Source organism: Monodelphis domestica, chromosome 4 (assembly GCF_027887165.1).
Source record: "Monodelphis domestica isolate mMonDom1 chromosome 4, mMonDom1.pri, whole genome shotgun sequence".
In the NCBI taxonomy this organism is placed as follows: Eukaryota; Metazoa; Chordata; class Mammalia; order Didelphimorphia; family Didelphidae; genus Monodelphis; species Monodelphis domestica.
This window is the reverse complement of record NC_077230.1, coordinates 222,876,055-222,889,352: the sequence shown is the minus strand read 5'-3', so window position 1 is coordinate 222,889,352 and position 13,298 is coordinate 222,876,055. Positions and strand designations below refer to the sequence as shown.

General features: G+C 35.7%; 1 protein-coding gene across 3 annotated transcripts in view; it reads right to left on the bottom strand.

The window, feature by feature from the left end:
• Nucleotides 1-13,298, bottom strand: part of LOC107648868 (aldehyde oxidase 3-like) — a 159,603-nt gene that overhangs the window by 113,121 nt on the left and 33,184 nt on the right. For all 3 annotated transcript variants that reach the window (XM_056794171.1, XM_007494930.3, XM_056794172.1), the window contains exons 6-10: nucleotides 12,995-13,056; nucleotides 11,583-11,663; nucleotides 10,207-10,287; nucleotides 4,586-4,730; nucleotides 3,939-4,034 (exon numbers count right to left, since the gene is read on the bottom strand). In XM_056794171.1, the coding sequence (XP_056650149.1) occupies nucleotides 3,939-4,034; nucleotides 4,586-4,730; nucleotides 10,207-10,287; nucleotides 11,583-11,663; nucleotides 12,995-13,056 (465 nt within the window). The remainder of the gene's footprint in view (nucleotides 1-3,938; nucleotides 4,035-4,585; nucleotides 4,731-10,206; nucleotides 10,288-11,582; nucleotides 11,664-12,994; nucleotides 13,057-13,298) is intronic.

The following is a 13,298-nucleotide window of genomic DNA, read 5'->3' as shown; positions in this document are numbered from 1 at the left end:
GAAGACTGCCACTTCTTGAGATAGCTAGGTGGCACAGTGTATGGAGTGCCAGACCTGGGCTCAGGAAGACCAGAGTTCAAGTCCAGCTTCAGATACTAGTTGTGTGTGCCCTGGACAAGTTGATTAACCTATTTTGCCTCAGTTTCCTGAACTGTAAAATGAGCTGAAGAAGGAAATGCCAAACCACTCCAGTATCTTTGCTAAGAAAACTCCAGAAGGGGTCATGAGAAGAAGGACACAACTGAAAATAACTCAATAACAACAACATCTTTTCAGGCTAATCATACATTATTTATGTACTCTGTTCAGGTCAATTGACTTATTTTCTATTCCCTGTATATAATCTTCAATCTCCTGTGGTCATATCCTTGTATAGACATGCCTAGAATGCATTTTCTCCTTATTTCCACTTCATATGACTCTCAGCTTTTTGAAAGTCAGCTTAGACAGAGCTATAACCAACAAAGGGGGACGATAGCTTTTCCAAAGAAAGGTCTGACTTTAGAGTCTGGAGTCAATTGATGCCCTCTAGGCATCAGGAGATAGATTTCAGGGATTCTCTGAACTTGGAGGAGAAAAAAAATACATTTTTATTTCCACTAACCTCTAACTGGTTTAGCATTTTCATTGATCATTAATGAGGCAACAAGCATTATTTGAAAAAGGAATCCTTAAGTTTTGCCAGCCTTCCAAAGAGGTCTGTGATACAAAAATATTTTAAAACTCTGCTTTAAAGGAAGCCAATGGTACTTTAATTTTCTTTGAATCACTGGAGTGGCTACTTCCCTCTCTCCCCATTTTGCATCACTAGCCCTATCAGCCTCCCTGGTCATTATTTAATGTCAGTGTTCTAGAATCTGTCTTCCCTCATCCTTACAGAGTGGCCTCCTATCTTTTGTGTCCCAAATGTGAAAATTGTTCATTACAGTTCAGAATTCAGGCATTGCCTCCTATGGGAAGCTTTTTCTGAATCATTTAGGTCTTAATGCATTCTCTATTATTCTTTCCCAAAATTATATATATAATATACATAATCATATATAATTATGCATAAAATTATTATCAAATTAAATATATATACATACATAATATATATACCCCTTCTATCTTTGAATCAATATTAAGTATCAGTTCCAAGCTAAAAGAGCAGAAAAGGCTACGCAATTGGGGTTAAGTGACTTATCCAAAGTGACATAGATCTAAAGTCACGTCTGAAACCAAGCCTCATACTCTAACCACTGAGCAACCTAGATGCCCCTACACCGTATGCATTTTGAATTTATTTATCTACATTCTTTACTTCCCCCTATATGTGCCACAGGCTCTTTAGGGGAAGGGTGGTTTTGGTTTTGTCTTTTTAACCCTAACACCTAGGATAGAGCCAGGCGCATAGCAGATACTCAAAAAGTTCTTGTTAACATGAATTGAATTGTGTCCTTGCAAGAAGCCAGCCAATTCTTTTTCTGTCAACAACAATGACTAATGCATTCCTAGGCACTAGTATCCTTCCAAAACAAATAATAACTTATGAACTTCTGCTTCCTGGAAATTCTGGAAAGTCCCTGGAACTCACAGATTTCTAGACCTAGAAGAGGCACAGATCATTTAGTTCAACTCTCTTACTTGACAGATGAGGAAACTGAGGCCCTGGCAGATAACACCTATGACACACAAGGGCTATATGTTAGTACTCAAAGACTTTATTTGTCTTCTCTATATATAAATGAACAATTGGAGCTCAATTCATATTAATATACCAAGTTAATTATGAATGATTTTTTTTAATTACAGCATTTTTGTTTGTGTATAATGGATTTGATTCTGAAGCAAATGTTACAGAGCCTCATAATTTTGGCAATTAATTATTAGTCATAACTTAGAGTTAGTTTTGCTTTTCTTTGAAATATTTTAAAAAATACAAAACATGCTCTAAGGATATATTTTAGAATTCAAGCATGAAGGAGCATGCATTTTATATTATGAAGGCTTTCTTTTTTTGAGATCTTTGCCTCAGTTGCTACAGTATGTCTTTTTTTGTATTTTTGTACATTTAATTACCCATTTAATAATAATGGCCATTTACTTATGTTTCCAAAGAAAGTTAAATGAGTCACCTTTCAGTGATTGGGATTTACCGGAGTCCCCAGCCATTATGAGTTCTAAGATCACAAGAGGGACAGTCTTCCAGCAGAGGGAGCACATGCCTTAACTTTGGGAAGTTGGACAGCATTAGTGACTTTAAAATGAAACATCCAATGTACTTTGATATTTGACACCAATAAAGAGGACCCTGCTCTTTGGCTCTTATAAAATAGATATTTATTTAGACTTCAAAGGGTGATTACCACGAGGTTATCCAAATAGAAATGGAAAAGAAAATCCAATCAGAGCTTAGAAAACTTGTATCTTTGTTGTACAGCTTAGGTTCATCCTTAGTTTTCCTGGACAATAACAACAAAACTTGAAAGCAAGAGCACAGAATTCACATATGGAATCTACATCACGAATGCACATGACTTTCTCTATAATGTGTGTGTGGTGGAAGGAAAGGCTCTCCCTAAGCAATAAAAATATGTACATGATATAGAAAAGCAAGGCTTGCAACTAGCCAATTTGTGAATTTTAAACTGTGAACACATAAGAAATACTAAAGGTGTCCCTTAAGCTATCTCCTTACCCAGAGTCAGAAGGCATGGAATAATATATGCATATAATGTATTTTTCAAACCATAAAGAATATGTAAATGATCATTATTATTATCATTTTTTATGTACCCTAGGCAAAGCTTAAAGTTTTCTCACTTTTGGTTACTCTTCATTGGAAGCTTTAAAGTATTACTCTTAAAAATGCAGCTTGGCTTATCTCAAAATAAATGCCTAAAGGACATATACTATTACAACTTTTTAGCTTTTAAAATATGCATTTTGTAGAAAGTAATATTGTAAAATGTCCCTCCATGCACCCCATTGTGTTGTCCCTTATGTTGTCCATCTTACACTGCTATGAGAGCTAATAAATCAGAATGTTTCTCCCAAATGGAAAGTAGTGATTTCCCCATCATTTATATCTTTACACTGGCTTCCAGAACAGACTACAGGAGCACTAGCAAAATCTAGAGATTTTCTAACTGGTGAAGAAGATTCCTTCTCCTCTGCCTCTCAAAAAAAAAAATTCTAATTCTTTTCAATATTTCAATTTTAATATTAAATCATTATACTTTGGTTACCAGGAAAATATGTATGTGTAGAAATATTCAGTGGTTGAAGGATGAAGACTGCTTTACAAATGAAATAAAATAATAATGCTAAATAAAATTTCCCCACCTATTTTTTTCATTTTAAATTACCATGTTAAGATTCTCATATAATCATGGGATAATGCTAATCTACCAGTTTGAATTCTGAACTGGGAAGCAGTTTGTGAAATTTATCTTTCTTTTGTTGCATGTTGGGTAACTAGAGGAAATAACTAAAAAGAAAATATTTAATCTGAAGGAGAAAAAGTGATGAAGCGATAATAGCAATATTTGAGAATATACTATATAGCAAGGGTTATTTTCTAGAAGGTGATGACCTACTGTTCTCATCTTTGCTGAAAATAACAGGAAAAGCATTTAAAGGAGAATAGGATAGATAGTAAGATTTTCCTGATGGTGAAAATTGTTAGAAAAGGTTTCTAACTGAATTAATTTCTCTTGGGCATCCACTAGATATGGACAAAGAACTGTATCTGAAAGTAGATTATACACCCTTCCTTGGAAGCCCTTGAAAATGGGCAAATTCTTTCCTGTTTGGTATGCTGTAGATGAAGTTGTATCTTAAGGCAGCAAGATGGCCAAGATGACACTGTTGGTTTTCCATGATCTGTTCAAATGCATTCTGCTTTTCTTCACCTAATCACCAGCATAAATAATGCCTTAATTTAAGTGGGAGCATACCTTTTTTTGCATCAATCATCACAACTTGAAGTTCCAAGATTCTAGAGGGAGAGATAATAACTGGATAACAGACACCTTTAAATTTCATGTTGAGTCCTAAAAAATAAAAGTAGCACTAATGAACAGAAGACAAGTTACTCTCTTTACAGAAATGTCACTACCTTAGAAAAGGAAGTCACAAGGCAAACCCACAAAGTTATATAAAAACAATAATGAATTTTTAAGGTTTCTGAGAATATTTTTATTAGGTATAAACATTTATTGAATGAGCATTTATTGCTTGCCTACTCTGTTCCAGATATTATTCTAGATGATAAAGAGAAACAAAGATAAAGAAGACACAGTTCCTTCTCTCAAGGAATTCATTTCATTATCTGTGATGATCAAAAGAACAAGAATGCTAATTTTGGAAAACAGAAACATTCTAGTTAGGTAAATAGATCATATCTCCCTTTAAGAATAATAAATACTAAATATTTAACATGCTAAGCAATATTATTGTAGCGATCCAGTAATGATGAGTGCCCAGGTATACATTTTGATTTTGGAATGGATTTGTTAATGTCTTCTATTATTTTTATTAGTCGCATAAAGGTAGAAACTCACATTGTGATTCTGAATACAAGAAAGACAATTCAACTACTCACCCACAAAGGTGTTCCCCATAACAAGAGGTGCTTTGGGATATTGCAATTTGAGCTCCAAAAGGTCAGTCAGGGTTGCAGGGGAAATCCAAGTTACCCTCTCACCCTGGAACACCAGTGTTTTCTGTATTGGCTCTTCTGCCATTCTCTAACAGGGACACAAAGTAGATAATGTCCATGAATACTATAAAAATAATGAAAGGTAAATATTTGACTGAGGCTCACAAACAAAATAAGAATAAAAAGAATGTGCTCTGGAGTAGAAAGTTAAGAAAACTGATCAAAGAAATGTAATGTAATCAATTTATAATTAAACCTATTGCTTTGTATATTTTGCCATCTCCTCTGATATAAAAACCAAGCAAATGCAATTAAATCTTATTTGAAAACAGATGAATAAAATATGCTCCCAGGTTGAGATATTTCAGGCCAGGTTTCCAACTCACAAAATAATTATTGCCTAGGTTTCAAATAACAGTAGAGATTATAAGCAAGCCCTTAACAGTGAAGGACAATTTGTCCTTGATTTTTCAGTTACAAATCCTTAACCAAGTGTTCATGGTCCTGTGTACAGTATCTATCTGTTTTCCTTTCTGATAAACTATTGTGGAGGAAAAACTCAAGTCAGTGAAAGTGCAGGTTTTCTAATCTAGTTTCTGTGATTAACTATGTGTATAACTTTTGGGAAAGACATTTTATCTCTCTGAATCTGTTTTCTCATCATGAAAAAGGAGATCCATATTCTATGACCATGAAGGTACCAAAGTTTCTATACATGTTAAACGACAAAAGGAGCCCTTTTTTTAAAACAAGTCCAGGGGTATCAAAAATGCAATCTAAATAATTCCATATCACAGTGGGAAAGTGCAGTAGAAATTTTACCACTTAATTACAGAATGATGGAAACTTCTAGAGCTGAAGGAACTGTGTAAATTTAGCTTATTAAATATAAGTAATAATAACAACAACTGCATTTTTTTGGTTCTTTATGGTTTGCAAAGCCTTTGATGTTAGAATCACAACCATTTAAGGTAAATGCTATTATCCCCCTTTTACAGTTGAGGAAATTGAAGCTGAGATAAAATGACTCCAAGCATTGTATCTTAGAGAGGATTTGTGTTGGGCTCTTCTTGAATCCAAGTCCAGAAACTCAAATGGCACCTACTTGTCCTCAGAAAGACAGAACAGCTATCTCAAAGTCTGACTGAAGAGTCACTGTGAACATTACTTTGGGAGATAAGCAGTTTCCCTCAGAGCAGAGTTTAGATGATCCCTTTTTAAATGGGTTAGAATGGGGATTCTGTTTGGGGGGATGAGATGACCACTGAGACTGCTTCTAACTCTAAAATCATTTGGTTATGTGGAGATAGATAAGACATGTTAGGTGTGGGTCCATAGAAAATATCTTTCCCTATTTTTAAAAGATCTCTATTAAGGAGGAAATTCCTGCCTTCCCAAGATTTTGTTATTTTTGTTATTTTCAGTTATCTTTAACTCTTCGTGACCCTGTTTGAGGTTTTCTTCACAGAGATACTGGAGTGATTTGCCATTTCATTCTCCATCTCATTTTACAGATGGGGTAACTGAGGCCAATAGGATTGTTACTTTCCCAGAGCCATATAGCTAGAAAATGTCTAAGGCATGATTTGAACAGAGAAAGATGAGACTTCCTGACTACAGACATGATATTCTAACCACTTTTCCACCTATCTTCCCTACGTAGCCCATTACAATTTTGGATAGTGGTTATTGCTACATAGTTTTTTTTTCCTTTTACAGTGGAAAGAGCACTGGACTGGATGTCAGAAGACCTGGCTTCAAATTCTGTCTCTCCTTTCTACCACCTTGGCCAAGTCATTAACTGCACAAGGCGTCAGTTTCCTCATCTATAAAATGAAAAGATTGGATTGTTGATCTCTAATTCCTTCCAACTAAGTCTTCTCTTCTGTAGGCTAAAGATCTTCACTTTCCTCAAACAGATGATCTTGATGTCCGCTATCTTGGGTCCTTTCACCATTCTGGTAAGACATCAAGATTATCAATATCCTTTCTTAGAACTGAACACAATAGAGTCTTCTCATTGCCTGCTATTTCATATTGCTGAGACCTTTCCCAGATGAACTATGTAGCCATTCTTCTGCTTCTTTGTACTTGTGAAGTAGACTTTTTTAGCTCAAGTATAAAACTTTATATTTTCCCTCTCTTATTTTATTAGATTCAGTCAAAAAGTCTAGTCAATCAGGATCATTCGAAATACCACCTATCTTGTCCATATATGCTAATCCTCCAAGTTTTATGTTAGTGGCAAATCTGACCATATTTTTATGATTTTATCCAAAGCATTCATAAAAATGCTAAATAGGTTAGGCCCAAGCACAAATCCCTAAGATAGTTTAGTAGAGACCTTATTCTAAGCTTACACAAACCATATTCTGCATGTGGTCACCTTATTTGTTTTGAATCCCCCTAACTGTTCCTAAATAACTTTTTCTATCCTTTCCATAAGATAAGCATGAAAGACTGACAAATGCTTTGGCCAACTATATCTGATATTCTCCTCACTTATCTGTCCAAAAAAATGAAAAAGCACAGCAGTTAGTCTGACAGGATATTTTCTTAAGGAAACAATGATGGTGAGTTGTGATTGCTCCTCACTTTCCTATATGGACATATTTGTCCCTATAATTGTACTAGGAGTAATGTCCACTGGTTTACTTAAACTCTATTCTTTCTCTCTTTTATTTTTTTGTAAAATAAGGATATCTCAAAGGAGATGTTAATATGAAAACCATCAAAATATAAGGAATTCATTTTATGAAAAATAAATGAAATAGATAAACCATTGATTAATATGATCAAAAAGAAAGAGAAAACCAAATGACCAGAATTAAAAATGAAAAGCGTAAAATAACATTAAAATTTTTTTAATTATTAGTTTTTTTGCCCAATTATATTTCAATAAAGCTGATCATTTAAATGAAATAGATAAATATTTAAAGAACTATAAAGTGCCTAGATTAACAGAAGAGAAAAGAATTTAAACAATCCTATCTCAGAAAAAGAAATTGAACATGCCATTAATGAACTCCCTAAGAAAGAAGCCCCTGAGCCAGATGGATTCACAAGTGAGTTCTACCAAACATTTAAAGAACAATAAATTCTACTATACAAAAACTATTTAGAAAAAACAGCTGAGGTAAGAGCTCTAAGAAATTCCTTTTTATGACACAAATATGTTACTGATCCTTAACTGAGGAAGAACAAAAACAAAGAAAGAAAACTACAAACCAATATCCTTAATGAATAGTGATGAAAATAAAGATACCTGACTTTATCTAGTTCCACCATGCCTCTCCCACTCTCTGTGTTTCAGAGATCACTGGAAACAATACCATAATCCTATATACCAGTTCTTCTAATACTCTAGGAGGCAGTACATCCAGTGTGGTGTCCAGAAAACCTAATATCCTAATATTGGAGCCAAAAACCCAGGTGCTTATCACTCCTAATACAGTACTCTATTGTATCAGAGATAAAGAACTTCTGTTAAAAGAACTATTGCCTTCAGTTTTGATGAGTGTGCATCCCTCTGTCCATCTATGCCCCAAAATGTTGATTCACAGTAGTGCTCTTACGTTATACCAGACCCTCTTTTAAAAGTAGAATAGTTTTATATTAAGTGTACTATGGTACAATGAATTCTTTTGTTCACTTAAAACTAAAGTGGATGGTACTCCTTCAAATATATCATACATTGAAACATTCTACTTGGGCCCTTTATGTGGACAACTTTTGATAGACAACTCTTCTTCCATTTCATTTACATGGCTCAGAGGTATAGTTGGAAAGCACACTGATTTTGAGGTCAAAATATCTGGGTCAAACCCTAGATCTAATGCTAAGTCACCTCTGTGACCTTGAGCACTTAAACCCCTGAACCTCAGTTTCCTCACTTATAAAATAAGAGGAGGTGGCTAGATAGCTACTAGGGTATCTTCCAGCTCTAAATTATCCTATGATAAATTTGTATATGTAGGGTAGGAATGGTTCTTTAATATGGATAATTATGAGTTAGCAGTTTTCCTGGTGTGGGTCATGGGGAAAGGGAAGAGAAGAAAAAGGTAACCATAGAGATCCAGGACATGGGTCGAGAATTCAGAGCCACTGCAGTAAAATGGTTAGGAAATAGGTTAGAATGGGACATAAAGCTGGAAAGAAACAGAATGTTTTGCAAAGGTCTTAGAAAATAAACTAAGAGGAAAAGGAAACAAGACAGAGAAGAATATAGGGGCAAGAGGAGGCAAAAGAGATTGGAAGGTCTGAGGCAATCAGAAAAGCAAGAACTAGAGAGAGGAGAAGAAAGAGAATTAAAAGAAATTGTGGTGTTTTAGATGGGAGAAGAACAGGGAAAATGAATAAGAGTCTGATTATCCAGAAAAATGCCAAAAGAGAGGATCCTTCTGGGTAGAATTCAAGGTGAATAAGGTGATTGTTAAGGTAGCAGAATGAATGAAGTAGACCCAGAGAATAGGAAGGAAAGGAAAATGATTTTCTAAAGGCTGGATGGGATGAACTGACAAGAGTTCATCTTAGTTCTAGGCATAGCTGGTGATTAGACTACCAGTAAAATTTGATGATCCAGAGTAAAACCTAGCAGTCCCTAAGCTGGAAGGAGAAGAGAAAACAAGAAACGCCTGGAAGAGACTGTAGAACACATTCAACCTGTGCCAAGCTAATTGAGTAATAATACAAGATGATGGGATGTTTTCCAACTTATTTCAACTGTATTTAGTTTGTAATCTGATGATCTCTTGAACAGAGGAACTATTTGTTTTGTAACTGAATAGGTTCTGAGTGTGCTTTATAGCAATGGACATCATTAGCTCTGAAGAGGAAGTAAGGGTAGTGGGGAGGGTATGAATACAAAGGCAAAACAAGAAAGTAGTCCCCCTCCTTTGCCCTTGTGGGTTCCCCAGGATTGGGCCAATGAAAAATCACTCCAGACAAGGAATGGTAGGAATTAATTCAGGAGCTTCTGTTTTTACACAGAAGATGGGATAGTGCTACTTAAAAGCAGAAATCAACTGAGAAATTAAAATTAAAGCAACCCTGAGATACCAGCTCATGTCTATCAGTTTGGGTCACATGATCAAAAAAGAAAATGATAAATGTTGGAGGGAACATGTGAAAATTGGGACACTAACACACTTTTGGTGGAACTGTAACTGATACAACCATTCTGGAAAAGCAATATGGAACCAGGCTCAAAGGGCCAAAAAAGCTATCCACAGTCAAAAAAGGAAGTATTGAGGTTTGATTAGAGATAAAAGCATGACATCTTCCACTTTATTTCCTTCATGAGATTTTTATTGTATCTGTGATATTTGTCTTTTATCATAACATGATCAATATGGAAATATGTATTGCATGAAAGTATTGGTTTAACCTATATCAGACTATATACCACCCAGAGAGGGAGTAGGAGAAGGGAGGGATGGAGAAAATCCAAATCTTAAATTTTCAGGAAAAAATTCTCAAAAATTATTTTATCTGTACCTTAAAATATAAATTAGGAAGGAAGGAGAGGGGAGGGGGAGGGAGAGAAATCAAGGAAAACAATATACCATGAGTTCAGGTGGAAATATAAGTTCTTGGGTCGGGTCCAAGGGCAAAAATTCTTCTTCTTTGTACAGTTTGGTACAGACCTAAAAAACAAAAATCTAATTCATCCACAAATAGCAACACTTCATTGTCAATCAAAAAGAATTTACTAAGTGCCTTCTATGTGCCAGGTCCTGGGGATATAAAAACAAAAAGGAAAACATCACTTTCCCTCAAGTAACTTAGAATCTAGTCAGAGGAGACACTACATATATAGGTATACACAAAATAAATATAAGTGATTTGGGGATAAGGCATTGGGAGCTGAGTAGATCTAGAAAGACCTCCTGTAGATGGTAACACTTGAGCTACACTCCAAAGGAAACTAGGAATTCTGAGAGAAGATTCATTCAACAAATGTGTAAGGATCTATTAATATTTGTAAGATACTTAGCACAGTATCTGGTACATAACTGGAGCTTAATAAATGCTTCTTCAATTATGCCTTAATTAAGATCACATTAGCAGACATTGAATTCCATGTATGGTTGACAAGACAGTGAAGTTGTATAGTTATATACAGATTCATATATACACATGTGTGGAGGGAAAGAGAGGAGGGGAGAAAGAGAAAGACAGAAAGAGAACGAGAGACAGAGAGAGAGTGTGTGTGTGTGTGTGTGTGTGTGTGTGTGTGTGTGAGAGAGAGAGAGAGAGAGAGAGAGAGAGAGAGAGAGAGAGAGAGAGAGAGAGAGAATGAGATTGTACACACACCCTATTGGCTGATGGAATGAAAAGTGACCAACCACAGCACTGTGTTCCGTATCCTGGGCGCTGATCAGCTCAGTGATTGTAGCATCGGTCTGCTTGCTCTCTGGGCTGTACCCATACATTTAGCATCTCTCCTTGTCCACTTTGCTTTGATATTTGATCACTGCACATAGTGATGCTCTGTGGTGGTGTGTCTTTGTGAAGTTTTTGTAAAAGTTTGAATTTATTTCAAGTCCTATGCCACCCAATGTTCTGTGCCTTCTAAGGCTTCTGACAGTGAACATAAGTGCCGGAGGAAGATGCTTACCATCAAAGAATAATAAAATAAATGTAACACTGCTACTTTGTGACTTTTCACCTATCCTGAGGGGCTCTGGAATGTAACTCCTGCAATAGGTGAGGGATCGCTGTACTACTATTCTTCAAAGAATGGGACTTGAGAGTTAATGAGGTGATAAACGGAGACTGGAAGATAGGCAACTGTTTTCATAGCATTATCTTCTTTCTTCTTCATCCTGTTCCAAGCCCAGGTGTTTTAGTCCAACTCATGGTAAGAGACAAGTACTACCCACATATTGCAAATGATTTAAAATGAAAAGGATGGAGGAAAATGGAAAAAATTACTTACATCATTTTTATTCTCAGATTCATTTTCTTCTTGATCCAAGCAACATTTTCCTGATCCTTTCATTTGACAGCAAGATGTCTCCTAAATAAGTAAACATAACAGAACTCTAGAGCTAGAAGTTGACCACTACCAATTATTTATGTCAGTACCCCAACTATAAACAGGACTTTTGTGGCTGGATTTGAAGAGCACCAGAGGATCTTCCAACTAAAAAACACTCCCATTTATATATTGGTAACCCCTCCCTCCACAGAAAAAGATGAGACTTCTCCACATCCACTCATCACTTTGGATCTTTGTCCTAAGACCCCTTCCAGTTCTAAACTCACCAGTCTACTGGCTCTTTTTTAAAAACCCAAGAACTACTAATACAGCTTATAGAAGCTTGAGTGGATACATGGTCCAAAATGACAGTCTTGCATTGGGACTTAGAAACTTTGAGTATAGTGATAGTAAGGTTTACAATAGCTCTACGATTCATCTATTTAGGGTGTCACCTCAATGAAAGAAGGTAAATAATGTTACAAGAATAGACTAGAAAAAGTCTCTTTTCCTCTTATTTTAATAACAAGCAGAATTTATAAGCATTTATCAGTGTGTTTAAATGGGAAAGTGATTACTTAGGGCCCGGAGAATGAAGTTTCCTCTGAGAATGAGAAGGCTAGTTGTAAAAGCCAGTTACACCAGGAGATGAGCTATTTAAATGATTTCTCTTTTCCTCTTTTCTTTTTTTTTTAAACCCTTACCTTCCATCTTGGAGTCAATACTGTGTATTGGCTTCAAGGCAGAAGAGTGGTAAGGGCTAGGCAATGGGGGTCAAGTGACTTGCCCAGGGTCACACAGCTGGGAAGTGGCTGAGGCCAGATTTGAACCTAGGACCTCCCATCACTAGGTCTGGTTCTCAATCTACTGAGCTACCCAGCTGCCCCTGATTTCTCTTTTCTTTCTGATATTTAGATTCTATAAATATCCACCACAGTCACTGAAATGATCACATGTAGAAAAAACAACTTAAATGTTCAACTCAATGGAAATTTTTATTGTGTGTCTGAATTGTATGTACTATTCATATGACAACATGACAAAATGAATTCTCCAGCTTTTCCTGACAACAAAGTTCATTATAAAGAATGGAGTCTGATCCATTCTGTGGTAATTTGTTACTTAACATTCCCTTCAAACAAAACAAACCAAAGAGGATCCATTTTTTTTTTGCCTTTTTCAGGGCAAAAACTAAAACAAAAACAAAAACAAAAACAACTTAATCATTGATAGGAAGATAGGGGCAGTAAAAGACTCTGCTAAAACTGGATTTTCTATAGGAAACAATAGTTTTCCACTTAATGTGGTTGGTGTGATATTATTGAATTTGGAGGATGTTGAAGTCACATCTATAGTTTTTCCATACTTACAGTACTGAAACTTTTCCCACTTTCTACAATTGGCCGGTATCCAGTACAGCGACACAGGTTACCTTGTTGAGAAAGAAATGCAAAACATTACAACTCATACTTTGCCCCTCTGCATTGCAGTATTTCCTTGTCATGAGACCAGTCTTAATGGAAAGGCTATGAGGACTACAACAAAGTGCAAGAAGCAATTTTTCTACAATGGCTCAAGGTTAGTGGAAGAAAGGCATTGGAGGTAGGGATGAGAGGATGAGGAGGAATAAAGATACTAAAGTGAGAAGAAACAGACTATTTGTATTTTGAATAT